The sequence below is a fragment of the Lithobates pipiens genome, unplaced genomic scaffold, assembly GCF_037356315.1.
Source record: "Lithobates pipiens isolate NorthernLeopardFrog02 unplaced genomic scaffold, aLitPip1_a1.2 Scaffold_16, whole genome shotgun sequence".
Classification (NCBI taxonomy): domain Eukaryota; kingdom Metazoa; phylum Chordata; class Amphibia; order Anura; family Ranidae; genus Lithobates; species Lithobates pipiens.
In genome coordinates, this window is record NW_027507748.1 from 625034580 (window position 1) to 625062209 (window position 27630).

At 42.5% G+C, this 27630-nt stretch overlaps 1 protein-coding gene across 2 annotated transcripts in view; it reads right to left on the minus strand.

Annotated features, from left to right (window-relative positions):
- The window catches only part of STARD13 (StAR related lipid transfer domain containing 13), a 427146-nt gene that overhangs the window by 334405 nt on the left and 65111 nt on the right, over positions 1 to 27630 (minus strand). The window contains exon 3 of one of the 2 annotated variants that reach the window (XM_077484116.1): positions 7640 to 7774. The exons of the other annotated variant lie outside the window; for it this stretch is intronic. Within the exon in view, the coding sequence (XP_077340242.1) occupies positions 7640 to 7774 (135 nt within the window). The remainder of the gene's footprint in view (positions 1 to 7639; positions 7775 to 27630) is intronic. 2 annotated transcript variants of the gene reach the window in all.

Genomic DNA, 27630 nt, shown 5'->3' on the forward strand with positions numbered 1-27630 from the left:
GAGAGAGAGAGAGAGAGAGAGAGAGAGAGAGAGAGAGAGAGAGAGAGAGAGAGAAAGCATATATATATATAGAGCATATATATATATACAGAATATATAATTTCTTGGATACTACTGGTGATTCAGATGAGCAGGAATCATTATTACTCACTTCTCCCTGAGATTGTTAGACTGTATGGTGAGTGATGGTTGCTATGTGTAGACATACAGTAACTGCAATGCTCTCCCCACTTGGGAAAGCTGTAAAGGAAAGAAGGCTTTGGTGTCAGCACTGTGTCTACATGGTCAACTCTTGTTTAATGAGTTGTTTGATTCAATAAAAAAAGTTAATATACTGGGCTCTATGGAGTGTTTGGAGCATGCAATAAAAAGACAACTTTACAAAATGTCAACATGGGTGGCCACCATTAACATGAATTACAGAGCAGATACCGAATGCATGTCTCTTTAGAGCCCAATTGTAAGATATCACAGCAGTAGTTTGTCTTTCCATCCCTTCCCACGAAGATATTATAAAGGTGTCACTCTTTTCAAAGCTGAATTCCAAGATTGTTTGTTTATGCTTTACTATGGAAAATATGCCATACTTCATCCATCACTTTTCTTTATGATGCTGTAGTGGTTGGGTGTAGTTAAGAAGTCTGGAGAGAATGTTTTGTCACTAGTGTCTCCCAGAGATATAAGAAATCAGCATATAATTCATTTTGCCAATAACCTTGAAAGCTGACCATTGAATTTTATGATACCTTCTCAGTGTGTTCATAGACTGATATTACTAAACAGTCAGTGTACTTAACCACTACAGCCCCGGACCAATAAACACCTTAAGGACCAGAGGTCTTTTTCCAATTTCGCACTGCGCTGCTTTAACTGGTAATTGCGCGGCCATGCAATATTGCACCCAAACGAAATTTGCGTCCTTTTCTTCCCACAAATAGAGCTTTCTTTTGATGGTATTTGATTGCCTCTGCAATTTTTATTTTTTGCGATATAAATGGAAAAAGAGCGAAAATTTTGAAAAAAAATGATATTTTCTTCTTTTTGTTATAAGAAAAATCGAATAAACTAAATTTTAGTCATACATTGAGGGCAAAATGTATTCAGCCACATGTCTTTAGTAAAAAAAATGTCAATAAGCGTATGTTTTTTGGTTTGCGCAAAAGTTATAGCGTCTACAAACTAGAGTACATTTTCTGGAATTTACACAGCTTTTAAATTTATGACTGCCTATCTCATTTCTTGAGGTGCTAAAATGGCAGGGCAGTACAAATCCCCCCCAAATGACCCCATTTTGGAAAGTAGACGCCCCAAGGAAATTGCTGATGGGTATGTTGAGCCCATTGAATATTTTTTTTTTTGTCCTAAGGGATTGAATAATTTCCAAAAAGTTGTCACTAAATGATATATTGCTCACACATGCCATGGTTATATGTGGAATTGCACCCCAAAATATATTCCGCTACTTCTCCCAAGTATGGGGATACCACATGTGTGGGACTTTTTGGGAGTCTAGTCGCGCACAGGGCACCCCGAAAACCAATCACCACCTTCAGGATTTCTAAGGGTGCAAATTTTTGATTTCACTCCTCACTACCTATCACAGTTTCGAAGGCCATAAAATGCCAAAATAGCACAAAACCCCCCAAAATGACCCCATTTTGGAAAGTAGACACCCCAAGCTATTTACTGAGAGGCATGTTGAGTCCATGGAATATTTTATATTTTGCCACAAGTTGCGGGAATATTACAAACTTTTTTTTTTTTTGCACAAAGTTGTCACTAAATGATATATTGCTCACACATGCTATGGGCATATGTGAAATGACACCCCAAAATACATTCTGCTGCTTCTCCTGAGTAAAGGGATACCACATGTGTGGGACTTTTTGGGAGCCTAGCCGCGTACGGGACCCCGAAATCCAAGCACCGCCTTCAGGATTTCTAAGGGCATACATTTTTTATTTTACTCCTCACTACCTATCACTACCTATCACAGTTTTGAAGGCGATAAAATGCCAAGATGGCACAAAACCCCCCCAAATGACCCCATTTTGGAAAGTAGACACCCCAAGCTATTTGCTGAGGGCCATGTTGAGACCATTGAATATATTTTTTTTTGTCCCAAGGGATTGAATAATGACAAAAAATAAAACATTTTTTTTTTTTTTTACAAAAAGTTGTCACTAAATGATATATTGCTCACACATGCCATGGTTATATGTGGAATTGCACCCCAAAATATATTCCGCTACTTCTCCCGAGTATGGGGATACCACATGTGAAAGGGTTAACTAGGGGCAATCAGGGGGTTAAAACCATTATTGGGTAGTATATCGGGGTACCTAGCACTATAAAAACCTGGCAGTGAACCTAAAACAAAACTAGCTACCTAGCGACACTAGCGACACTAATGCAGCGATCAGAAAAATTATCGCTTAGTGACACTGGCAAAAGGGGGTGAAAGGGTTAACTAGGGGCAATCAGGGGGTTAAAACCATTATTGGGTAGTATATCGGGGTACCTAGCGCTATAAAAACCAGGCGGTGAACCTAAAAAGATAACTAGCTACCTAGCGACAGTAGCGACACTAATGCAGCGATCAGAAAAATGATGGCTTAGTGACAGTGGCAAAAGGGGGTGAAAGGGTTAACTAGGGGCAATCAGGGGGTTAAAACCATTATTGGGTAGTATATCGGGGTACCTAGCGCTATAAAAACCTGGCGGTGAACCTAAAAAAATAATTAACTACCTAGCGGCAGTAGCGACACTAATGCAGCGATCAGAAAAATGATCGCTTAGTGACACTGGCAAAAGGGGGTGAAAGGGTTAACTAGGGGCAATCAGGGGGTTAAAACCATTATTGGGTAGTATATCGGGGTACCTAGCGCTATAAAAACCAGGCGGTGAACCTAAAAAAATAACTAGCTACCTAGCGACAGTAGCGACACTAATCCAGCGATCAGAAAAATGATCGCTTAGTGACACTGGCAAAAGGGGGTGAAAGGGTTAACTAGGGGCAATCAGGGGGTTAAAACCATTATTGGGTAGTATATCGGGGTACCTAGCGCTATAAAAACCTGGCAGTGAACCTAAAAAAATAACTAGCTACCTAGCGACAGTAGCGACACTAATCCAGCGATCAGAAAAATGATCGCTTAGTGACACTGGCAAAAGGGGGTGAAAGGGTTAACTCTAGGGGCAATCAGGGGGTTAAATCTTTATTGGGGGGTGATGGGGGCTACCCTGGACCTAACACTAACTGCCCTGACAGTTTTAACTGTTACAACTGACACTGAATGCATTGATCAGTAAAGAAATGATCAATGCAATCAGTGACACTGTGACTGGGGGGGGGATCAGGGGGCGATTGGGGGGGGGATCGGGGGGGGGGGGGGTTGTGTACCTATGTGTACCTATGTGTCAGTGTAGTGTTTTGGTGCACTTACTTTTAGTCTTCTCAAAAAGACCGCCCCGAGGAGAATGACATCAATTCCTCCTTCCTGTGTAAACAATACACAGTGGGAGGAAGCTTGTCATTGGTCAGGAGCGATCCAGAGGGGGTGGCCAGAAACCAACGGCCATCCCCTCATCACGGATTGCTCCTGGAGCGAACTGGACCGGCGTATCCAGCGGGAGGGGGTCCGATCACGCCGATATACGTCGGCAGAATGGCACAATCACGTACCTGTACGTGGCTGTTTAAGTGCTCAGCCGTGGGTCGGGAGCGCGCTGCCGCTGGCGCACTCCCGGCCCGATCCTGAGTTCCGTGACTGTGGCCGCGTGACTAGCGGGCCGATCGACACTGGTGTCCCGCGGTCGGGTCACAGAGCTGAAGAACGAGGAGAGGTCTGTGTAAACAAACCTCTCCCCGTGCTTCCTAGTGTGGCTGTCACCGATCGTCCGTTCCCTTTTTATAGGGAAAGACGATCAGTGCCATCACATGCGAGGCCACGCCCCCTACAATAAAAAACCACATAACGTCACACATAACCCCTACACTGCCCCCTAGTGGTTAACTCCTTCACTGCTAGTGTCATTTACACAGGACTCATGTGCGTTTAAATAGCACTGATTGCTGTATAAATGACAATGGTCCCAAAAATGTGTAAAAAATGTCCGATGTGTCCGCCATAATGTCGCAGTCAGAATGAAAACCTCCGCCATTACTAGTAAAAAAAATATTAATAAAAATGCTATAAAACTATCCACTATTTTGTAAACGCTATAACTTTTGCGCAAACCTATCAATAATCGCTAATTGCGATTTTTTTTACCAAAAATATGTAAAAGAATACGTATCGGCCTAAACTGAGGAAAAAAAAATTTTTTTATATATATTTTGGGGATATTTATTATAGCAAAAAGTAAAAAATATTACATTTTTTTCAAAATTGTCGCTCTATTTTTGTTTATAGCGCAAAAAATAAAAACCGCAGAGGTGATCAAATACCACCAAAAGAAAGCTCTATTTGTGGGAAAAAAAGGACGCCAATTTTGTTTGGAAGCCACGTCGCAGGACCGCACAATTGTCAGTTAAAGCGACGCAGTGCGGAATCGCAAAAAGGGGCTTGGTCCTTTGGCTGCAAATTGGATGGGGAATGTTAGAATCTATCAGTTTTTTAATGTTGTTTCCCTGTTGCAGATTTTTCCTTACTTCCTGTCTAGTAAAACTGTGTCATCAGAATAGAAAATAAAAGGAAATAGAATAGAAAATGCAGCCTCAAGCAGATTCACAAGGCCAGAAACCTCACAAGGCATCTGACCTTTTGCACTCCATCCCATAAAAGAAAAAAAAAAGTATTTGCTACAGATACAAACTAAGACAGTGTTCAAATACTGAAAAGCTAAAAAATCACATTGCTACATACCCCCAAAATTGGAATAACTGCAAATAAATAAATACTATGATGCACACACACAAATGCCCTTTATTTTAATAAAAGCCTATTCATCAATTCATAAGCCTCAGATGTACTAATCTCCCTACAACAAAAACAAAAACATTTATAGAAAAACATTGCAGGACTTTTTTTAAATCCCTTCCTGCTCTTTAACCTACTTACCCATACAGAAATAAAAAAAAAAGATAAAAATAAGGAAATAATCTGCATATGCCCTAGCGCGTGATAATACATTGTCATAAACGACTGATCAATAAACGAGCATGCAAATTTAAGACACTCAATAGCATTGCAAACCTTGATCCATCCGTTAGAAAAGCATACACACGATATGTTTTAAAGCACATTTTTAATTACCTGCCTGAGCATCAGTCTGGGACTGACAGACTAACCTTCCCAACCAAACAAATTAGCTGAGTTATCCTCCTGGCTGTTATCATCATGCAATGGGCATCAGTCTCCTAGCTGGGCACCCATACATAATCCGCAGAGTTTATTTATTAAATATCAGCTTAGCTTTCTTCTGTATACTGGACCACTTGATTTTTAATAATTTATATGGATTATGTATAGACTTGTTGTGGATTTTTATTTTGACAAACCCTTCACAAACTTCTGGTCTAGTGAGAACCTGGCCACACATTAAAGAGATGTTGCAGCAATTTTAACAACCACGGAAGGAAAAGTTCATCAGCCACTCTGTTGATGTTTTTTTAGACTGTACAAAAGAATTATGCCCTGTACTACACACAGTCGGACTTTCCGACGGAAAATGTGTGATCGGATCATGTTGTCGGAAACTCCGATCGTGTGTGGGCTCCATCTGACTTTTTCTGTTGGAATTTCCGACACACAAAGTTTGAGAGCTGGATCTAAAATTTTCCGAAAGCAAAATCCGATCGTTTAAATTCCGATTATGTTTAGATAATTTCCGTCGGACAAAGTGCCACGCATGAGCAGAATAAATTACTAGACGAAAGCTATTGGCTACTGGCCTCTTTATAGCCCTGTCGTATGTGTTGTACATCACCTCATTTTTGAATGATTGGACTTTCCGACAACTTTGTGCGACCATGTGTATGCAAGACAAGTTTGGCCCAAAATCCGTCAGAAAAAATCAGACGGATTTTGTCGTTGAAATGTCCGACTGTGTGTACAGGGCATAACACTTATACGCTTGGCCCACCCAGTACACACTCCGGTTACGCACATTTTAATTGCCACTAGGTTATCCATTGCCCACCATTGGAAGAACCCCAAACCCTCCATACAACAAGTAATAGCTACTCTCTATCACAGTGATGGTGAACCTTGGCACCCCAGATGTTTTGCAACTACCTTTCCCATGGTGCTCTACTACACTGCAGAGTGCATGAGCATCATGGGAAATGTAGTTCCAAAACATCTGGAGTGCCAAGGTTCACCACCACTGCTCTATGAACATTACACCATGGAACTCATGTTTGCTAAAGCTCATTTGAATACACAGAAACTCTTGGAAGTTATGGCTTCTTGACCCTAGATGTACCCTTCCTGCCTGACGTGGGAGTTTTCATTGGACCACATATGTCACTGTGTATGAGCTGCAGGGGGCGGGTAATTTTTGTAATGAAGTCCACATACCTTTCAAATTGCCTAAGTCCATAGATGCTTTTCTGAAGTTTACACACAAGGTTGACAAAGTGACAATAAGCCGTAGTGTTTATTTTGGTGAGAGCCCATCATCAGAAATACAGATCCCTGAAAGCTGTTACATGAATTTGCCCAGCAAACTAGAAGAAAAGGTCAACCAATGTGAACCCATGCAGGAGTCAGAACAAGAGGTGGAACTCACAATGCCTAAACCAAGTCCCCCACCAGATCCTGCTTAACTGCCTAAAGTTAGAAGGTCCACTTGGACTATAAAGGGGATACCACCCCTCAAGCTGTCATACACTGTCAAAACACACAGCATACTTGAACCAACATCCAAGAAGCTTCCAGCCCATTATATCAATACCCTGCTAACAATATCAATATCTATTGGGCTTGTGGGCCCTACTGCCAGAGGAACCACCTGCCGCACTATTTGTTATCTTAATGCTATCTTAATATATAATTCCCAGTTAAATCCACCTGTCATGTACCTGTTAGTTCTAATAATTTTCTTTATGGGTTTGAAACCCTTGTTCACCTCACCCCCAACATAGCTCTTATGCCCTGTACACACGGTCGAACTTTCCGATGGAAAAGGTCCGATCGGATTATGTTGTTTGTGGGTTCTATCTGACTTTTTCCGTCGGAAATTCAGACGGAAAAAGTTTGAGAGCTGGATCTAAAATTTTCCGACAACAAAATCTGATTGGACTTTTTCCGGACGTTTGTAGAGAATTCCGATGGACAAAGTGCCACGCATGCTCAGATTAAATTACAAGACCAAAGCTATTGGCTTTTAGCCTGTACGTAGTCCCGTCATACGCAACGAACGTCACCTCATTCCGAACAATTGGATTTTCTGACAACTTTGTCCGACCGTGTGTATGCAACACAAGTTTCGGCCAAAATCTGTCAGAAAAATTCTGACGGATTTTGTGGTCGGAATGTCCGACCATGTGCACAGGGCATTACTGTGCTGCCCTGGGCAGTATTTGCATTTTACCTCTTTTTATTGAGGACTTTGTACAATCTTTTGCAAATGAAAAAATTATTTGTAAAATTAATAAATAATATAAAAAAAAAGAGTAAAACATATACTGTACCCGATTTGCCAAAAGCTCAGGTAAAATAAACATCTGATTAGCCCCTGTAGTGATGGCATCTTCAATGTCCACATTCAGCTGCTCTAGTTTCATCATGAGACACGCCATGGATTTTGACCACTGTGACCGTTCTTCCTTTAAAAAATAAAAAAGGACGATTATTTCTACGGTTATGCTGGTATGGTGCTGAGGTGGTAGCAGGCCCCAGGACACCCCCTCATAAGACGGGATGCTAAGAGCAGTAACCAGAGGCAGCTGCTGTGCCAACAGGGACTACCAGTGTTCTATGTGTACATTGACCTGTACGAACTGTCTGAATCCTGTCTGCTTTCTGGCTGCACCTGACATGGCCCTAAGGCCTCATGCACACGAGACGCAGTTAAACGCGCGTTCAGATGCAGTTGGACAGTTTTTTCAGCTGCACCTGAACTCATTCAATGTTATCCTATGTGTCCATGCACACAGTCTCGTTTTTTTCCGTTTATATGCAGTTGCGTTTAATCTCGTTTTTCCAGAAGCAAAAAAATGCGTTCAGAAACAAAAATTTCTGCGTTTCAGACGCAAAACGCGGCTAAACGCGGCACCCGCGTTTAGCCGCGTTTGCGTTTATATGCGTTTTTAAAGATGACCTTTTTTTTTACATTAAAAATCTCAAAAATGATTGCAAATGATGAAAAACCATTAGAAAAATATTTTAAACAATTGCAATTGCAAGTGGACAATCCACAACTTGTGGCAAGTGACGTGGCAAGTGGACAATCCACAACTTGTGGCAAGTGACATGGCAGGTGGCAAGTGATGTGGCAAGTGGACAATCCACAACTTCTGGCAAGTGACGTGGCAGGTGAAGTGGCAAGTGACGTGGAAAGTGGACAATCCACAACTTGTGGCAGGTGACGTGGCAAGTGACCTGGCAGGTGACGCGGCAAGTGACTTGGCAGGTGACGTGACAAGTGGAAAATCAACAACTTGTGGCAGGTGACTGGCATGTGACGTGGCAAGTGGACAATCCATAACTTGTGGCAGGTGACGTGGCAAGTGACGTGGCAAGTGGACAATCCACTTGTGGCAGGGGACGTGGCAAGTGACGTGGCAAGTGGACAATCCACTTGTGGCAGGTGATGTGGCAAGTGACGTGGCGAGTGGACAATCCACAACTTGTGTCAGCTGACGTGGCAAGTGGACAATCCACAACTTGTGGCAGGTGATGGGGCAAGTGATGTGGCAAGTGGACAATCCACTTGTGGCAGGGGATGTGGCAAGTGACGTGGCGAGTGGACAATCCACAGCTTGTGGCAAGTGACGTGGCAAGTGGACAATCCACAACTTGTGGCAGGTGACGTGGCAAGTGAACAATCCACAACTTGTGGCAGGTGACGTGGCAAGTGACGTGGCAGGTGATGTGGCAAGTGACGCGGCAAGTAGACAATCCACAACTTGTGGCAGGTGATGTGGCAAGTGACGTGGCAGGTGATGTGGCAAGTCACGTGGCAAGTGGACAATCCACAACTTGTGGCAGGTGATGTGGCTGGTGACGTGGCAAGTGGACAATCCACAGCTTGTGGCAGGTGGCATGGCAGATGACGTGGAAAGTGGACAATCCACATCTCGTGGCAAGTGACGTGGCAGGTGATGTGGCAAGTGACGTGGCAAGTGGACAATCCACAATTTGTGGCAGGTGACGTGGCAGGTGATGTGGCAAGTGGACAATCCCCAACTTGTGGCAAGTGACGTGGCAAGTGGACAATCCACAACTTGTGGCAGGTGCCGTGGCAAGTGACACGGCAAATGCAAGTGTACAAGTGCTCTCTATGCTGCTGCTGCTCACTCTGATCAAAATAGCAGAAATAGTTAAAAAAAATGCTTTGAGAGCTTGGGGAGGGTCTACATGATGTTATCTTTATAAACGCGTTTAAACGCAAAAGCGTCTAAACGCGTCTAAACGCGGCAAAACGCGCGTTTCTAAACGCGCGTTTCAGCTTTTTTTTAACAGAGGTTTCATCTGCGTCTCGTGTGCATGAGGCCTAACTGGATCTATAGTGCCCTTCACACATGTTATTTTTAGGATTCCTCAAACCTCATGAGCAGCAGGACACTGAGTGGAATCTGAGCGTAATAGCAAACACCACATGTTCTCTTTTTATTTCACTCTCACAGAATACACAACAACAACCATATAGAATCCAATTTTTCTACTCGTGGGATTTATTGTGCTTTCCACAATTATACACAGGGCTTAAAGGAAAAAGAAATTGTAAAGACTAAAAAAAAATAATATAGCATATAAAATTGCGATACAAGTCATATTGTAATTGAATAATATTGAAAGTTACCTTTCCTTTTCAATCTGCAGCTCTGTAATTTTCTATGAAATGCAATGCAATATGGCTACCTGGAGGTGTGTACACAGGATGTGTACAGAATGCCCCCCAAATATGTCATATCCTGCTTGTGTGATTGGCTCACTGATTTTCCCAGAAGTATGCACTAAAATACAAGTCGGATTTCAGGCATCCCCTGTAACAAAAGTGTGATATTTGGTAAGATACTCCCAACAGGAATGTCAGGTCACCTTGAGGCTAGGTGACAGATGCACACCGTTGGGATCAGGAGTGCACCGCAAGGTAGTGGACCCTATGGCTGACTGCTGTGGATGGGAGTCAAGGTGGTAAGGAAGGCAGGGCCGCTGGAACACCAAGATGGATACCACCGGGGTTAGAGTGTAAGATTCCCTAGGGCGCTGAGTTTAAGAGCCAGCTGGTGTTCACCAGAGCCTCTAATGGTGAGAATGGACTGGGCTGCAACTGGCTCCAGTTCGTGACCCCCGGGGTCCCCCAGCTCATGCCCACAGTAGGCAACAGGAGGATAGGCATAGTAAGGGAATAAGCCAAGGTCGGGGTCACAAGCAGAAAAGGACAGAAAAGTTCACGCCAAAGGTTCAGGGTCACAGGCAAACAGGGATAGTCAGGGACACGCCAAAAGGTCAGGGTCACGAGCAGACAAGAATAGTTGAGAACACCCGCCAAGGTCGGTAACAGAAACAAATTTAAACCACACGGCAGGCAGGTAACAGGAAGCCAAACACAAAAAGGTTGATCAGCAGGGTTGGCCTGCAGTGCATAGGTTAATATAGAGTTCTCTGACAGGAGCTAGGGTGGAGCCATGCCAGAGGAGGGATTATAAAAGCAGTCAGGTAAGAGTCAGCTGGTCTCTAGAGATGAACACATGGAGAAAGGTAAGCTGACAGACAAACTCTATTGCATAACCATGACAAGGAAATCATATCTAAAAGGTTGTCGGAATGTCTGATCATGTGTACACAAGTCCGTCGCACAAAAGTTCACGCATGCTCTGAATCAAGCAGAAGGAGCCACACTGGCTATTGAACTTCCTTTTTCTCAGCTCATCGTACTTTTTGTATGTCATCGCGTTCTCACGCTCTGAATTTTTGCCCATAATTTTTGTGGTGTGGTGTGTATGCAAGTTTGATAAGACAAGTTTGAGCCAACATCCTTCAGAAAAAAATCCACTGTTTTGTTGTCGGAAAATCTGATCGTGTGTATGGGGCAAAAGACTTTCGTTACTTTAGAGAGCTCTCCTCACTTTTCCCTGTTGTGCCTTGAGACATGAAGTGAAGTAGAAGCTCCCCAGTGAAATGTAGCCACACATACCTCCTTATTTATCAGCAAGTTTTAGAAAGTTGGTAGCGTGACCTGTTTCCATCACTCCAGAAAAAGAAACAGGTAACAGCCTGCAATGTATTTTGCTAAAACACATGCATATAATGGTTACGGAATTTAATTGTTTGCTTCTCCACAAATTCAGACTTTCACTGTGATCCTCTCGGGGGATTTGCACTTTGCAAGTGCAGCTGTACTCATTTTTTCCAGAACTTAGTAAATGTAGTAAAGCTCTGCTGATTTACGTCATCCAATCATGGGGAAAAAGAATACAATGAATGCATTTGCCTTTAGTACATCCACCCCAAAATTTCTTACCCCAACTGCAAAACTTTCACAAATTACATTATAATACAATTCTGATCATTTGCAAAAAAATAAATCTACCTTTTCTCAAATGGAGTGTCGATGACACCGCCTTTATATTAGAAATGTTAAAATCTGACATTGCTTTAGTAACTGTCCTATGTACACATGCATGGTGAGAACTGGGAAAGACGTGCTATAGTACAATGATGAAAATAAGATGAAGCAGGACCCCATCGTTTATAGAAAACAGAAAAACTTTAAAGAGCTCCCTGCTGTTCTAGTAAGACTCCCAATAAAATGTAAAGGCAAAGGAGGGAAATACACGACAGGCAGAAAGAAAGGGAAAAAGAAATATATTGTCTATTTTATTGTGTTGTATTTAAAATGTACATTTCCCTAAACTTGCTTAAAGGTGACATTAGAATAATAATTTCTAGGAATAAATTCAAGTCAATACTGTGTCAGCATTCTAGTGCACCTAAGGTTGCCACAGGGCCCAAAAAAAAAAAAATAGTTTGAATTTCTCCATTAAAATGCCTATTGCTTACAATCATAGTATTCAGTGAGCAGGCTTCAATAGCAGCATGTCTGTCTGGTTTTTATGCCTGTAAGCCTTAAACGTGACAAGCCCAATCACTGCCAACACATCTTGACCTAAAATTCTGGAATGAGAAAAGAATCAAAAGTAATCTCAATAAGAACTTCTGTTGAACAAGGTCAGAAAGTTAGTTGTTCACTGAAACCATGAAAAAATGTAATTAGGCTGCTAGGAGCAAGCCACCAACACATAAGGGTTATGAGAAACCTTCGAAGAGTTTGCCTCCGTCAGCTAAAACAACCCCCAGTATGAAAGAGACATTGTTTTCTTCCAATTCCATTCATGTGCATTACACTCAGCAGATTTTTTATTTACATTTCATGTTTGTCTGTATTCATTTTACTGTGAGTTCTGTGGGAAGTTTCATGTGTTATTGAATAATATGGTAAAATAATCTTCTTGTCACAAATGATGAATTATGGATGTGGGATGATGGCTGAAATGGAGCACAATCCTTAAAGAAACCCAACAGCCAAACATTTTTTTTTTCAGTGCTAAAGTTGCATCATTATTGATAAGTAGGTGCCTAGAGCTGCCTGCCCGTGGGCCCTTATATCTTATATAGTGCTCCAGCAGGCAAAAGCCCATGAGATATGATATTAAAATTATGATTTTAGCAACCAGAGCTGTTCTTGATCCAATCTCATTCCATCGTCTATACCTTCTTGTTGGCTCAAGGGTATGAGGGGTGGTCCTAGAGCTTCTCTTAATCTGACCCCTTATACTGTTCATGCCTTCTTGTTGGTTCATAATTATAAAGGTGGCCTCATATGCCACACACTACTGTGGTGGAAGGGCTAGACCTACAGCCCTCGGAGTTCCTATTTGAACAATAGATTACGTGGACTTTAAGGCTAATGGAGGAGTCCACATGCCGGCAGCTATAGCTATCTACATAGCATTACTGATGTGCTTTTAGCACTTTAAAGTGGCCACAGAGCAAAAGAGTGCTGGAAAACTTTGACCTGTACCTGTTTATGGTGAAAAAACATATTTTTGCAGGCTAAAGAGAGCGTATCACTAGAATTGTGGCCTGGTGCAACTGTAATTGTTGGGAATCATGAAAGATGTATATTCATTAGGGAAATAGTTTATTGTGACATATACGTTTTCACATCCTTCACACTCCTGTATCAGCTTTCTATGCAGTTAGTGCTAGAAGACTTCCCTCTGCCAGACACAGTGATCGCAGGTCTGAATGGGTAGCTATAAAATGACCAACTAGCATGTGTCACTATGGGTCCTGCTCTGATTAATGTCTGAATGGTCTCACCCCTCTGGCCAACCAGCCCAACATATCTTATTACTATTGGTGGGTACAATTTACCTACCAATAACCTGCGAAACCTGAGAATTAACAGATTCCCAATGTAGCCCTGGTTCGTGGCACTCCCACCTGTTGCCACATGGACTGAGCTGTAACTGAAATGCCACATATCCAGTTGATGCTGCAGTTGTTCTCCCTCTCCTTGACTGACTGCGAGGAAAGGAGGAGAGGGAGTGGACACACAACATTTGTAAGGTTGTACTGCAGCCATTGTGAGCCAGAGGAGAACCCATCCACCTCCTCAGGTTGCAGAGGACACTGTAATTGGCTGCTGTGCAGGCTTGGAGGAAAGAGGACTGCTGAGAACTGCCTGGAATAATGGGAAATGCAGTCCCCAGGAGACAACTTCTTGTTAAGTCAAGGATTGGACAATACCACAGGTCCCAGGAGACCAGATAGCTACAGCGGGAAAAGAAAGGGGAGGAAGCCTGAGGCTCGGGGGGTTAGAGAGGTGATCACTAGAGAGAAAGAGAGAGACTCTGCTGCCACATCTATACAGCAGTCAGCTGTGAGAGATTGCCACTATCAGGTCCTGAGTCACTGCTGGCATCATCAGTTCCATAGGAGATCATCATCGCCGTGTCCTGAGTTGCAGCTGATGTCATTGGTTCCAGACAGAGAACAGGAAGAGGCACAATTATAGATCATTTGGCGGTGAGAGGCTGCTGGCCACAAATTCCTGTCCACTTCTTAAACGGACAGTGTCATCTATTTTTAGGATACAGTTTGGGTACTTACTCCTGGTATTGTGTGTTCCACTCAAATCTGAATGCTCCAATGCCAGAACCTTGGGCCACAACAATTAGCAATACACTGGCCAGTGGGAGGGGTTTGGAAAGACTGACAGACCTTTAGTTCCCAATACCACCCCCTTAGTTTGGACTTCCCTGATTTTAGTGTTCAGGGGCAGAGACATGTGGTCCTTCAGTTATTTATGGTGTTCTGACAATTTATTAACTGTTACGGTTTGCTGTTATGTATTTTTTTGCCCACTGGGAATAGCTTCTCAGATAAATTCTTCTCATCAAACCTTGGTGCGTCGGAGGGTGTGGCATTGCTGAGAATGTTGTTGGCATCCAGTATCAGGAAACCCAAACATCAGCGGCTCCTTCAGGCATAAGCGCTACACCAACAAGTGCCTTATTAAAAATATAGCTCTGCACATGATAGAATACACTCTGCAAGAGAGAATCAAGCCATTTTATTATTATTATTATAATTCGGGTAGAGTGGACAAAGGTTAGAATCTTCCCAAAGTGGTGTCTCCATTTGAAGATTTTCCCATAATCATTTGTTCAAGGGACCACTGTAATATTTGGGATTTCCCATCACTTTCTGTCCTAGTTACACTGGTCACCAAGGCAAGTTAAAAAGGTGAATCTCCCGAACTAGGACAGCAGTAAAAAAAAAGACAGAGGTTCTAAATATGCCCTACTCTACATATAATTGAAAAAAAAAATGTTTGGGCTAGAAATACACTGTAGGTTAGAAATATAAACGCAAAAGTAACTAAAGTGTTAACATCACCACAAGAAGAATAGGTAAGGCCAATTAAAGACACAGCAGGAGTTTGCAGAACATTGACAGAATGTTCAATACTATGTTTAGAAGTTGAGATCAGAAGGAACACATGATTTTCCTGGACTTCCCCCACAACTTCAACATGATGATGACTACTGCTGCCAAAAATCCTGTTCTTATTGTGTCTGTCCCTTCTGCTTTTAGACGTTATCCTCATTTAGAAGGTTGCTGTTTTAACGTTTTCATGTACAGGTTTTGTGTTTTTCATGGAAAGTATAGTACATTTTCAGTGAGGATATCATTTGGATTGCTGTGTCCCACCAGCAGAAATTAGTAGCAGCTACCAATCTCTCTGGTTATTTTCTCTGGCAGTTTGTAGCTGACTATAGTGCTTATTTATACAATCCCAAATTGCTGGTGGTCCACAATCAGCAACTGCACTGGATAAAGCTGGCCATACACGTATCAGATTTTTGATCAGCAGGCTAATCGGAAAAAAATAACTGAACATATTTCCCATCCACACAATCAAGGTGGATGCTGGAATCCTCTCTGTTGGGTCATTGTATTCTGACATCTCCTCCTCCACCATCAGATAACACTGATCAGCGCCGCAGCCAATTGGCTGTAGCATTGATAAAAAAAATTTTTTCAAACAAGCCCTGCTGAACCGGCCAAATTTTGATCCATCTATAGTCAGCTAAATATGAGCCACCACTGAGGCTGGGCATTCTGTAAGTAGCTACAATTACTTTAAAATAATCAGTGGCATCAAGAATTAGCTATAAGGCAAGGTTCACATGGCAGCACTCTGAAAAGTGATCCATGGTGGTTTTCAGAAGGAGGAAGAATAGCAGCTTCTAAAGCTTGGTACACACCCTCAGAATGTTGGCTGGTTCAACAGAAACCGGCCAACATTTGGCCTGTCTGACAGATATGTGTTTAAATGTCACTCGTGCAAAGTTTAGTTGTTCAGATGTCATCTGGATGACGAAACATGTAGGGGTAGGCACATCGGTCATGTACTACGTCACTTCTGCCTAGTTGAACGCACGCTGGCTCCACGAAGCAGCGGCGGCTTCAGCATTGTAACAAGTTGCCAGATCATAACTGGTGCCGGGACACAGCACTATACTATGTGAGTGGGCACCTTTACTTTTGTGTGTGCTTTTCATAAACGTTATCATGCTATGTCGATTCCTGCAATCTTATCTTTCCTATAAATTGGACCCATTGAGGGGGGGCTCCTCATTCCCATATGGAATAACATTTACATAGAAGCTTGGTATAAGCCCAGGGGGTCCACATCTGCGGGTGAGTGCACACCCTGGTGGGGGCACACACGTTGTTTTGCAGTGGCTAATTGCATGTACACAGAGCACTTTCACTTGGAATTCTTTGGATGAATATTCATTCACAATTTTCACTGGGAGTATACTTGATTTCAAGTTTATGAACTGTTATTTATTTATTTTTAAAAACTTTCATGTTTTTACACCCATTGAATGTATCTATATGTACTTATGATTATTTGGCCACAAGATTGGTTGTTTTTTATTAGCACTAAAGCACTTTAATGGTGTTATTCACATACGATGCATTGATATAGGGTAGCACAGCATCTATTAGCCAACAGAAACCAACGTCCAGACGAACGTCCAGCTTCAGTCGAGAGGGCATGCTGGAAAAACAGCTTCAGATCGGCATCCCATTTGGCTGCCAATGGCTGCCAGCGCTAATCGGTGTGTTCTGCCCCCTGTTAGAACACAATAGCTTAGCGGGGAAATCACTGTATTAACATCTCATAGTTAGTAAAGTGAGGTTCTTCCGAGCGCCTCGCTTTTTTTTTTCATTCAGCCTGATGGGTTGGACAAAAAAAAATGCCTGTGTGTACAAGTCTTTAGCATTCAGTATTGTCAGTACTGCCCATTTTTTAACATCTGTTTGAACTGTGGCACAGACTGCTACTGCAATTCAAAAAAAGGGGGGAAATTCTGTACATGTTACAAAATATTGCCACTGGTAAGACACAACGCTAATGATTACAGTATTATATACAAAAGTAGTGCTGGGCTCCCAAGTGCTAATGTGCTAGTATCCCTTTAAATCTGTTTCCATAGCAATTTTCAAACTCAGCATATCATATCAAACCATATATAACATTAATAAAACAAAAAAATGCATCTGTCCATAAAGTGTCCTTTGGTATGAATGTGCTTGCATATGCTCAATCTTTCATTAAAAAAAAAACAGGCTTGTGTTACAAATTACTGCTTCCTTAACTAGTGTTCACCACTATGTGCTCCAATCATTAACATACTTTAATGATAATCCGCTCATTCCGATGTGCCCTTACCTGGGGGATAAGATCAACCAATGGTCTATATGCGCTATGGTCTGTATATGCAGCATAGCATGATTATTATACTCACTGTGGAACGTAAGGGGTTAATTCTCAGCACTGTGTAAAAAGGCTGTTTTATCCTGTATGCACAGATCCTCCCCTCCTGCACTGTGTATCGGGGGAAGGCCAGCTAACACAGGCAGAGTAGCCGACCTGCACGTGCTCAGGTGTGTCTTTTATGCTGGAGAGCACATTTACTTGTTGCTCAGAGCTAGCCAGGCCACATGATATTGACATCACACATATGGAAATCTCCTCCTTCCTGAACTCTCAGAGCTGCAGTTTATCATGTAACTGTGGTATACAGATCATCCAAAAAGGTATATAGTAGCAGTATTTTAATGTAAAAAGATGATTAATAAGCTGTGGTTACTGTGGGGGGACGGATGAACTATTTTCATAATACTGGGTTTAGTAACACTACACTAAGTATAAAAACACTCAAATTTTCCTGGTGCTTAGAGAGCACCAAACTGTAAAAAACATTCAGTCCTCACAGTGCGGGAAGAAGACAATCAGACAGTATTTCCACAGTTTGCTCACAATGCATGACTCAGCACGATGACAGATCCATGCGAGTTACGACACAGGGTCACGTGGCTTCCTCAGAGGGATACTTTTGTTACATTTTTAATTGCTAATTATTGCAGTGTTTACCTTAAAATAATGAAAGAAAAATAATAAAATAGTGGAACTTTCTATGAAGCATATCACTAGACCAATTCATATTGCCTCATATTAAGTCCCACCGTTAGTTTTAGGTTTAGTCGTACCTTGAAATAATGTTTTATTTCATTATGGCTTTAACATTTTTGTATACTTGCACATCTATGGGTTTATGAACATGGCTGTAAAAAAACAAAAAAAAACAACCCCCCCCCCCCAAAAAAAACCGCTGCTTTTCTATCAATGCAGCGTTTCCTTTTTCTTCTCCTAACCCTAAGAAAAATCACGGCTCTATGGCTGTCACTTAAACAACCTACTATAAAGGGTGGCACCTTTCTCTTGCAGCACCTTATGCACTCCCCTGTTCTTCCCTCCTCTTTCCCCCCTTTGGCTCCAGACTGCTCTGTCCACTATTAACTCTTTCCTGTGAAGACCAGAAGTTTAGGGAAGCAGCACTGAGAGAGCAAGACCCAGCAGTATTGAAGGTTGTAAACTGCAAGTGCCGGGGTAAGAATCTTAATAAATAGTATACTAGGGAATGTTTATTTTATTGTGCTCAGTTTGTTAAGCTAAAAAACACTGAGGGTTTAATACTACTTTAATAGTTAGCACTTTAGAATAAAAAAAAACTCTGCGTTAAAAGAGGCCATGTGTGTAACTGATGTTATTCTAGATATCCACCACCTTAGCAACAAAAGACCTACAAACATAGTTACATAGTTACATAGCAGGTGAGGTTGAAAAAAGACACAAGTCCATCAAGTCCAACCCATGTGTGATTATATGTCAGTATTACTTTGTATATCCCTGTATGTTGTGGTCGTTCAGGTGCTTATCCAATAGTGTTTTGAAACTATCGATGAGACCACCTCCTGTGGAAGGGAATTTCCACATCCTTGCCGCTCTTACAGTAAAGAACTCTCTACGTAGTTTATGGTTAAACCTCTTTTCTTCTAAATTTTAATGAGTGGCCACGTGTCTTGTTAAACTCCCTTCCGCAAAAAAGTTTTATCCCTATTGTGGGGTCACCAGTACAGTATTTGTAAATCGGAATCATATCCCCTCTCAAGCGCCTCTTCTCAAGAGAGAATAAGTTCAGTGCTCGCAACCTTTCCTCATAACTAATATCCTCCAGACCCTTTATTAGCTTTGTTGCCTTTCTTTGAGAATGTGCATATACTTTCATAGAAAACGAGGATTTTGCCTGTCATCATAGCAGTAAAAAATCCTTAAATAATAACATCAGCTAGACAGGGGAGTCCTTCCATAGAAGAGGATAAATAGCTATGTAGATTTATTCTCATTTTCCAGCAGTAATATCATGCACTCCAATGTGATTTATATAAGTGATGAATCCCGCAGCTATTATGAACTCAAAGAAAATATTGGAATTGGGCCAGTTCTTTGTTTCTCACCTTTCAGCACCTAACTTTTCACTTTCTAATATCCCCATTAATAGTAAAATCAGAGCTTATATATTATGATTTATTGTAGAATGTGAAAAAGGGAAAATGTCAACTTCCTACTGAAAGAGCAGATCATTTACTTCCAGCGCGGATATTTATTCTGATCACACAGTTTTCAAGCAATAGCAACCACTTTCAATTGCAAAAACAATTTCATGGATCAAAGCAAGCTATCACCAAGACTTAAGATCGTTTCACAGCACAATACAGACTGCTTGTGCTTCATTGCATTTATCTTTTGGCTGTTTACAAATCAGGTAATAAGTGATTGAAATGGCCAGAAACTTGTGTATGTGGTCAAGCAAGAGGTTTCAGTTTTTTGGCACCGAAATGTGCAGGATTGTATGTCAGTGCCAGAATTCTTGTAATTAATATCCTTGAAATATTTTTTGCAGGCCATGGCATGTTTAGAATGATCGCATTATCAGTAATGGTATCGCAGTGCTGGCTCAGTAAGGCACAAAAGCAATAAATATCTGACATACGTTTTAACCCTTCTTCCCTTTATCCAGCCCAAAAAAAAAAAAAAAAAAATATATATATATATATATATATATATATATATATATATATATATATATTATAAATATAATATGACAATTTATGCAGCGGTTTGTGTACTGTGATTTGACATCACTCTCTGCCCTCAAGAAGCTTAAAATCGAAGGCGGGCCATATTAGTAGGCGGTTGATCAAAAATCAAAAATAAAGAAATGAACGTATTCTCCCATACATATGTAGGGATATGTTGTCCTCTACTGTCTGTATTTGTAAATGCCTCAGCTTCTGATATATTATACACTTCCTGTCTCTGGGCTGTTGGGTTAAAAACCCCAGCAACTAACGACTGGTGAAAGTATATCTGTCTATTTCTAAAGTCACAACCCACTCCACCCAAAAGAGTGCCCTATTACAGAAATTCATAAAAACCAATAACAGAAAAAAAGAATGTGAATAAACTCAAAAATTGCCTCAAACAAATGATACTGCTGCTGACAAAAAGCCCACACATAAACTACAACAAAGAATTCAGCAATCACTAAATTCCAATGCAGCACTGTGTACTAAATAACAAACGTCACAAATATACATAAATGCGATTATACTCACACATATTAATTACCCAGTGAATTCATAAATAATAATAATAAGATGTCAGTCAACCCCCCCAAGGGAATTAATGACAATAGCACCTGGTGAAGTACAAATCAATCATAACAATTTAAAGTCCAAAGACAGAATACATTTACCTATTTGTGAGATAATCTTCACAGCAGAGTTCCACCCAGTGCTTGAAGTGTCTCCACCTTAAGGCTGGGTTCACACTGCTGCGGGGGGAGATCCGGATGTGATTCGCACCGCAAATCACATCCGATCTCCGTAGCGATGCGAGTACAGCCATACAGATAGTATGGCTGAATTCACATCGCTCCCGCAGCAAACTCGCACGGGACCCTTTTTTTGGTCCGCAACAGAATCGGATCGCATGGGGGTTCACACCATGCGATCCGATTCCTGTGCGAGTCGGCAGATCACACTGCGATATGCGGACGGATCTGGGGGTGTCATTAACATATCATTGACACTCCCAGCCGTCCGCATAGGGCAGTGTGAACTGCCGGCGGAAGTAATGCGATGCGGGAAAACGCCGCGGATTCACGGCGTTCCCGCATCGCAGCGGTGTGAACCCGGCCTAAAGAAGAACTATAGACAAAACTTTTTTTCTCATTTTGGATAGCGTAAGGGAGAGTTCTAATCCCTGTAAGGTTTATTTTTGCCCTCTTTGTGCCATTAGGGAGATTTACCTTCACTTCCTGTCCCATAGCCAAAACAGGAAATCCTGCAAAATAAGGGAATATCTTGGGGGCCCCCAGGTCACCAGAACTAGTGTCCCCATTTGAAGATTTGCCCTCTATTACTTCTCTGGGGACAACCCAAAATGTGGGATTTTCTTTTACTTACCTAATTGATAATGGTACACAGCACAAATAGAGAAGGTGAATCTCCCTAACTGGGACACAAACATCAATAAAAAAACGGGGTCTAATCCATATCCACTCCATATCCAAAACAAAAACAAAAAGTGTTGCGCTAAGTTACAGTGCCTTGAAAAAGTATTCATACCCCTTGAAATTTTTCGCATTTTGTCATGTTCCAACCAAAAACGTAAATGTATTTTATTGGGATTTTATGTGATAGATTAATACAAGGTTACAAATAATTGTGAAGTGGAAGGAAAATTACTTTAAATTTTTTTTTACAAATAAATATCTGAAAAGTGTAGCATGCATTTGTATTCAGCCCCCTTTACTCTGATACCCCTAACTAAAATATAGTTGAACCAATTGCCTTTAGAAGTCACCTAATTAGTAAACACCTGTGTGTAATCTATTCTCAGTATAAATACAGCTGTTCTGTGAAGCCCTCAGAAGTTTGTTAGAGAACTTTAGTGAACAAACAGCACCATGAAGGCCAAGGAACCCAACAGGCAGATCAGGAATAAAGTTGTGGAGAAGTTTAAAGCAAGGTTAGGTTATAAAAAAAATAGCCCAAGCTTTGAACATCTCACGCAGCACTGTTTAATCTATCTTCCGAAAATGGAAAGAGTATGGCACAACTGAAAACCTACCAAGACATGGCCGTCCACCTAAACTTACAGGCCGGGCAAGGAGAGCATTAATCAGGGAAGCAGCCAAGAGGCCCATGGTAACTCTGGAGGGGCTGCAGGGATCCACAGATCAGGTGGGAGAATCTGTCCACAGGACAACTATTAGTCGTGCACTCCACAAATCTAGCCTTTATGGAAGAGTGGCAAGAAGAAATTCAATTGTTAAAAGAAAACCATAAGAAGTTCTATTTGAAGTTTGTGAGAAGCCATGTGGGGGACACAGCAAACATGTGGAAGATGGTGCTCTGGTCATATGAAACCGAAATAGAACTTTTTGGCCTAAAAGCATAATGCTATGTGTGGCAGAAAACTAACACTGTGCATCACCCTGAATTCACCATCCCCACCGTGAAACATGGTGGTGGCAGCATCATGTTGTGGGAAAGCTTTTCTTCAGCAGGGATAGGGAAGCTGGTCAGAGTTAAAGGGAAGATGGATGGAGCCAAATACAGGGCAATATTAGAATAAAACCTGTTAGAGTCTGCAAAAGACTTGAGACTGGGGCAAAGGTCCACCTTCCAGCAGGACAACAACCTTAAACATACAGCCAGAGCTACAATGGAATGATTTAGAGCGAAGCATATTCATGTGATAGAATGGCCCAGTCAAAGTCCAGACCTAAATCCAATTGAGAATCTGTGACAAGACTTGTTGTTCATAGATGCTCCAATCATCCAATCTGACAGTGCTTGAGCTATTTTGCAAAGAAGAATGGGCAAACATTTCACTCTCTAGATGTGCAAAGCTGGTAGAGACATCCCCAAAAGACTTGCAGCTGTAATTGCAGCGAAAAGTGGTTCTACAAATTATTGACACAGGGGGGCTGAATACAAACTTTTTTTAGGGGGGAGGGCATCATTTTATGGTGACCCATGCGCCACCCCTTTTCAACAATGTCATTATCACATTATCATGGTCAGAAACTGCAGACGCAGTACAGTCCCTAGGATAAGTAATGGATAATGGCTGACAGGCCCTCTTACCAGTCTCAGCGAAACGACAGAAGTGATTTCTGCTCATTCTGGGTTCCCGGGGGAGACTGGTCAATAGCGTAGCATGTCTGTACACTGGCAGTGGCTCAGTCTTTCTCTCTCTGGTGGTGCTGGGCAGCGTAGCTCTCTCTCTGGTGGCACTGGGCAACGTGGCTCTCTCTATGGTGGTGCTGGGAAGCGTGGCTTTCTCTGGTGGCGCTATCACTGTGGCTTTCTCTGGTGGTGCTGGGCAGCGAGGCTCTCTCTGGTAGCGCTGGCTAGCATGGCTCTCTCTGGTGGTGCTGGGCAGCGTGGCTCTCTCTCTGGTGGCACTGGGCAGCATAGCTCTCTCTCTGGTGGCACTGGGCAGCGTGGCTCTCTCTGGTGGTGCTGGCAGCGTGGCTCTCTCTCTGGTGGCGCTGGGCAGTGTGGCTCTCTCTCTGGTGGTGCTGGACAGCATGGCGCTCTCTCTGGTGGCGCTGGGCAGCGTGGCTCTCTCTGGTGGCGCTGGACAGCCTGGCTCTCTCTCTGGGGGTGCTGGGCAGTGTGGTTGGCTCTCAGCGTGGCTCTGTTCTGTAGCACTCTCCCTCAGATTTTTTCCAGGCTGCAGTCTCTCAATCTCTCTCCTGTGGAAAATGTGGCCGCCAATCTTCTGAAGTACATGTCCCATGAGGCTCTCCTTTACTAGTCTTTTTTGATTGGCCCCCAGTTATGGTCAATGGGGAAGGAACAGAGCGGGCTAGAAGCTGGGTGGGGGAACATAGAGAGGGCTGCCGTTTCTTCTCCCCGGCAGGAGATAGAGGGGCAAGTGGGGGAAACCTTGACAGCCGGCAGCTTGCCTTTTTTTCCTGTCACAGCACCACCGAGTTCTCTGCTGGACTGAGTGGGGAAAAGAGCCTGCAGTCACACTGCACTGATGGGGGGGCTTGACAGCACCTTGATGGTGTCACCCCACTGGCGGGCACCACGATAGTGATGCCAATGTGCAGAATTTAACAGTGCTTATCTGATTCTGGGGGGGGGCACTTGACCCCCCTTGCACCTACCTGCGGATGCCCATGACGCCACACTTCTCACATATTTATTTGAAAAAAAATTAAACCATTTATAACTTTCCTTCTACTTCACAATTATGTGCCACTTTGTGTTGGTCTATCACATAAAATACCAATAAAATACATTTACAGTTTTGGTTTAACATGACAAAATGTGGAAAATTTCAAGGGGTATAAGAGGCTCTCTCTCTGGTGGCACTGGGCAGCGTGGCTCTCTCTGGTGGTGCTGGGCTGCATGGTTCTCTCTCTGGTGGTGCTGGGCTGCATGGTTCTCTCTCTGGGGGTTCTGGGCAGCGTAGCTCTCTCTTTGATGGTGCTGGGCAGTGTGGCTCTCTCTGGTGGCGCTGGGCAGTGTGGCTCTCTCTCTGGTGGTGCTGGGCAGCGTGGCTCTCTCTGGTGGCACTGGGTAGCGTGGCTCTCTCTCTGGTGGTGCTGGGCAGCGTGTCTCTCTCTCGGTGCTGGGTAGTGTGGCTATCTCTCTGGTGGCGCTGGGCAGCGTGGCTCTCTCTGGTGGCCCTGGACAGTGTGGCTCTCTCTGGTGGCGATGGGAATTGTGGCTCTCTCTGGTGGGGCTGGGCAGCATGACTCTCTCTCTGGTGGCACTGGGCAGTGTGGCTTTCTCTCTGATGGTGCTGGGCAGTGTGGAAAATTTCAAAGAGTATGAATACTTTTTCAAGGCACTTTATACTTTAAATTAGACAGACACTCACCATAATATCATGCCTCTCTAATTAAAGATAGGAATGTGCAGTGCCTTGCAAAAGTATTCACCCCCCTTGCCCTTTTACCTATTTTGTTACATTACAGCCTTTATTTCAATGTTTTTTTTTATCTGAATTATATGTGATGGATCAGAACACAATAGTCTAAGTTGGAGAAGTAAAATTAGAAAAAAATATACATAAAACTATTTTTCAGAAATAAAAAAAAATGATCATTTGCATGTGCGTATGTATTCACCCCCTTTGTTATGAACCCCATAAAAAACTCTGGTACAACCAATTACCTTCAGAAGTCACATAATTAGTGAAATGATGTCCACCTGTGTGCAATCTAAGTGTCACATGATCTGTCATTACATATACACACCGTTTTGAAATGGCCCAGACAATGTTGTTGAGAAGTATAAGTCAGGGTTAGGTTATAAAAAAAATATCCAAATCTTTGATGATCTTTAGGAGCACCATCAAATCTATCATAACCATGGCACAACAGCAAACCTGCCAAAAGACGGCCGCACACCAAAACTCATGGATCGGGCAAGGAGGGCATTAATCAGAGAGACAGCATACAGACCTAAGGTAACTCTGGAGGAGCTACAGAGTTCCACAGCAGAGACTGGAGTATCTGTACATAGGATGGCAATAAGCCGTACGTTCCATAGAGTTGGGCTTTATGGCAGAGTGGCCAGAAGAAAGCCATTCCTTTCAGCAAAAAACAAAATGGCACGTTCTGAATTTGCAAAAAGACATGTGGGAGACTCCCAAAATGTATGGAATAAGGTGCTCTGGTCTAATAAAACTAAAATTAAACTTTTTGGCCATCAAAGAAAACGCTACGTCTGGTGCAAACCCAACACATCACATCACCCAAAGAACACCATCCCCACAGTGAAACATGGTGGTGGCAGCATCATGCTGTGGGCATGTTTTACAGCAGTCGGGACTGGGAAACTGGTCAGAGTTGTAGGAAAGATGGATGGTGCTAAATACAGGGATATTCTTGGCAAAACCTGTACTACTCTGTGTGTGATTTGAGGCTAGGACGGAGGTTCACCTTCCAGCAGAACAATCACTCCAAACACACTGCTAAAACAACACTTGAGTGGTTTAAGGGGAAACATGTAAATGTGTTGGAATGGCCTAGTCAAAGCCCAGACCTCAATCCAATAGAAAATCTGTGGTCAGTCTTAAAGATTGCTGTTCACAAGTGCAAACCACCCAACTTGAAGGAGCTGGAGCAGTTTTGCAAGGAGGAATGAGCAAAAATCCCAGTGGTAAGATGTGGCAAGTTCATCCATAGCCAAAGCGACTTGGAGCTGTGATAGCCACAAAAGGTGGCTCTACAAAGTATTGACTTTAGAAGGGTGAATAGTTATGCGCATTGACTTTTTCTGTTATCTTGTCCTACTTGTTGTTTGCAAAAAGTTGTGGACATGTTCTGTAAATTAAATTATGCAAATCCTCAAACAATCCATGTTAATTCCAGGTTGTGAGTCAACAAAACACGAAAAATGCCAAGGGGGTGAATACTTTTCCAGGCACTTTAGCACCTTGGATCATAACTGTAATATTCTGCAAATCCACTTTGCCCTGGATAAGCTAAAGAGCTTCTTAACTTCCACAGCAACCACCGAAAAAAAAAAAAAGAGAGAAACTCAATAGTGTAATATCATCAGAACTAGTGTTTCATTAGAAAAGAGATACATTCACAATGAGAAGTACATAATCAGCATTAAAGCTGAACTATACCCACTTTGGCTCCAGAGATGCGGCTTCCTGAAGCTCAAGAGGCCAGCTTCTGGGTATTAGTTGCTGCTTGCTTTCATTGGCCAGGCCTATATGACATATACATCTCACCATATAGGGGAGAACAAACTGTGAGGTAACTTTAATGCAGAAGAGACAAAGCATGTCTCTTTTGCATTACAGATCCTTGCACTTGTTTAGTTTTTACATAAAGCTCCACTACAAGACGTAGTCAGCACTAGACAGAGAACTTGAAAGCTCTACAAGCACCTTTCCCACTCGGCAGATGCAGCAACTCAACAAACAGACAGGAACACTGATAACCTGCCCCAATGCATTTCTTCAGCACAGACTTTTCATGGGGATGACTTAGTGGTGAAGACTGACAGCCTTTGCAATGTAGCACAGTATTAACTCCTTGCCAACCAAAGTGGTTTGTGACAGCAATTACAGCATTAATAGCTGACTAATACGAGCACAGGAAACCATTTTTTTTCTTGGTAATCTTCTAAAAGCCTAGGCCATCTTTATGTAGAGCAACAATTCTTTTTTTCAGATCCTCAGAGAGTTCTTTGCCATGAGCTGCCATGTTGAACATCTGGCGATCAGTATGAGAGAGTGAGAGCAATAACATCAAATTTTACACACCTGCTCCCCATTCACACCTGAGACCTTGTAACACTAATGAGTCACATGACACCAGGCAGGGAAAAAGGCTAATTGGGCCCAATTTGGACATTTTCACTTAGGAGTGTGCTCACTTTTTTTGCCAGCGGTTTAGACATTAATGGCTGTGTGTTGATTAATTTTGAGGGGACAACAAATTTACACTGTTAGCCCTTGTATACACGGTCGGAG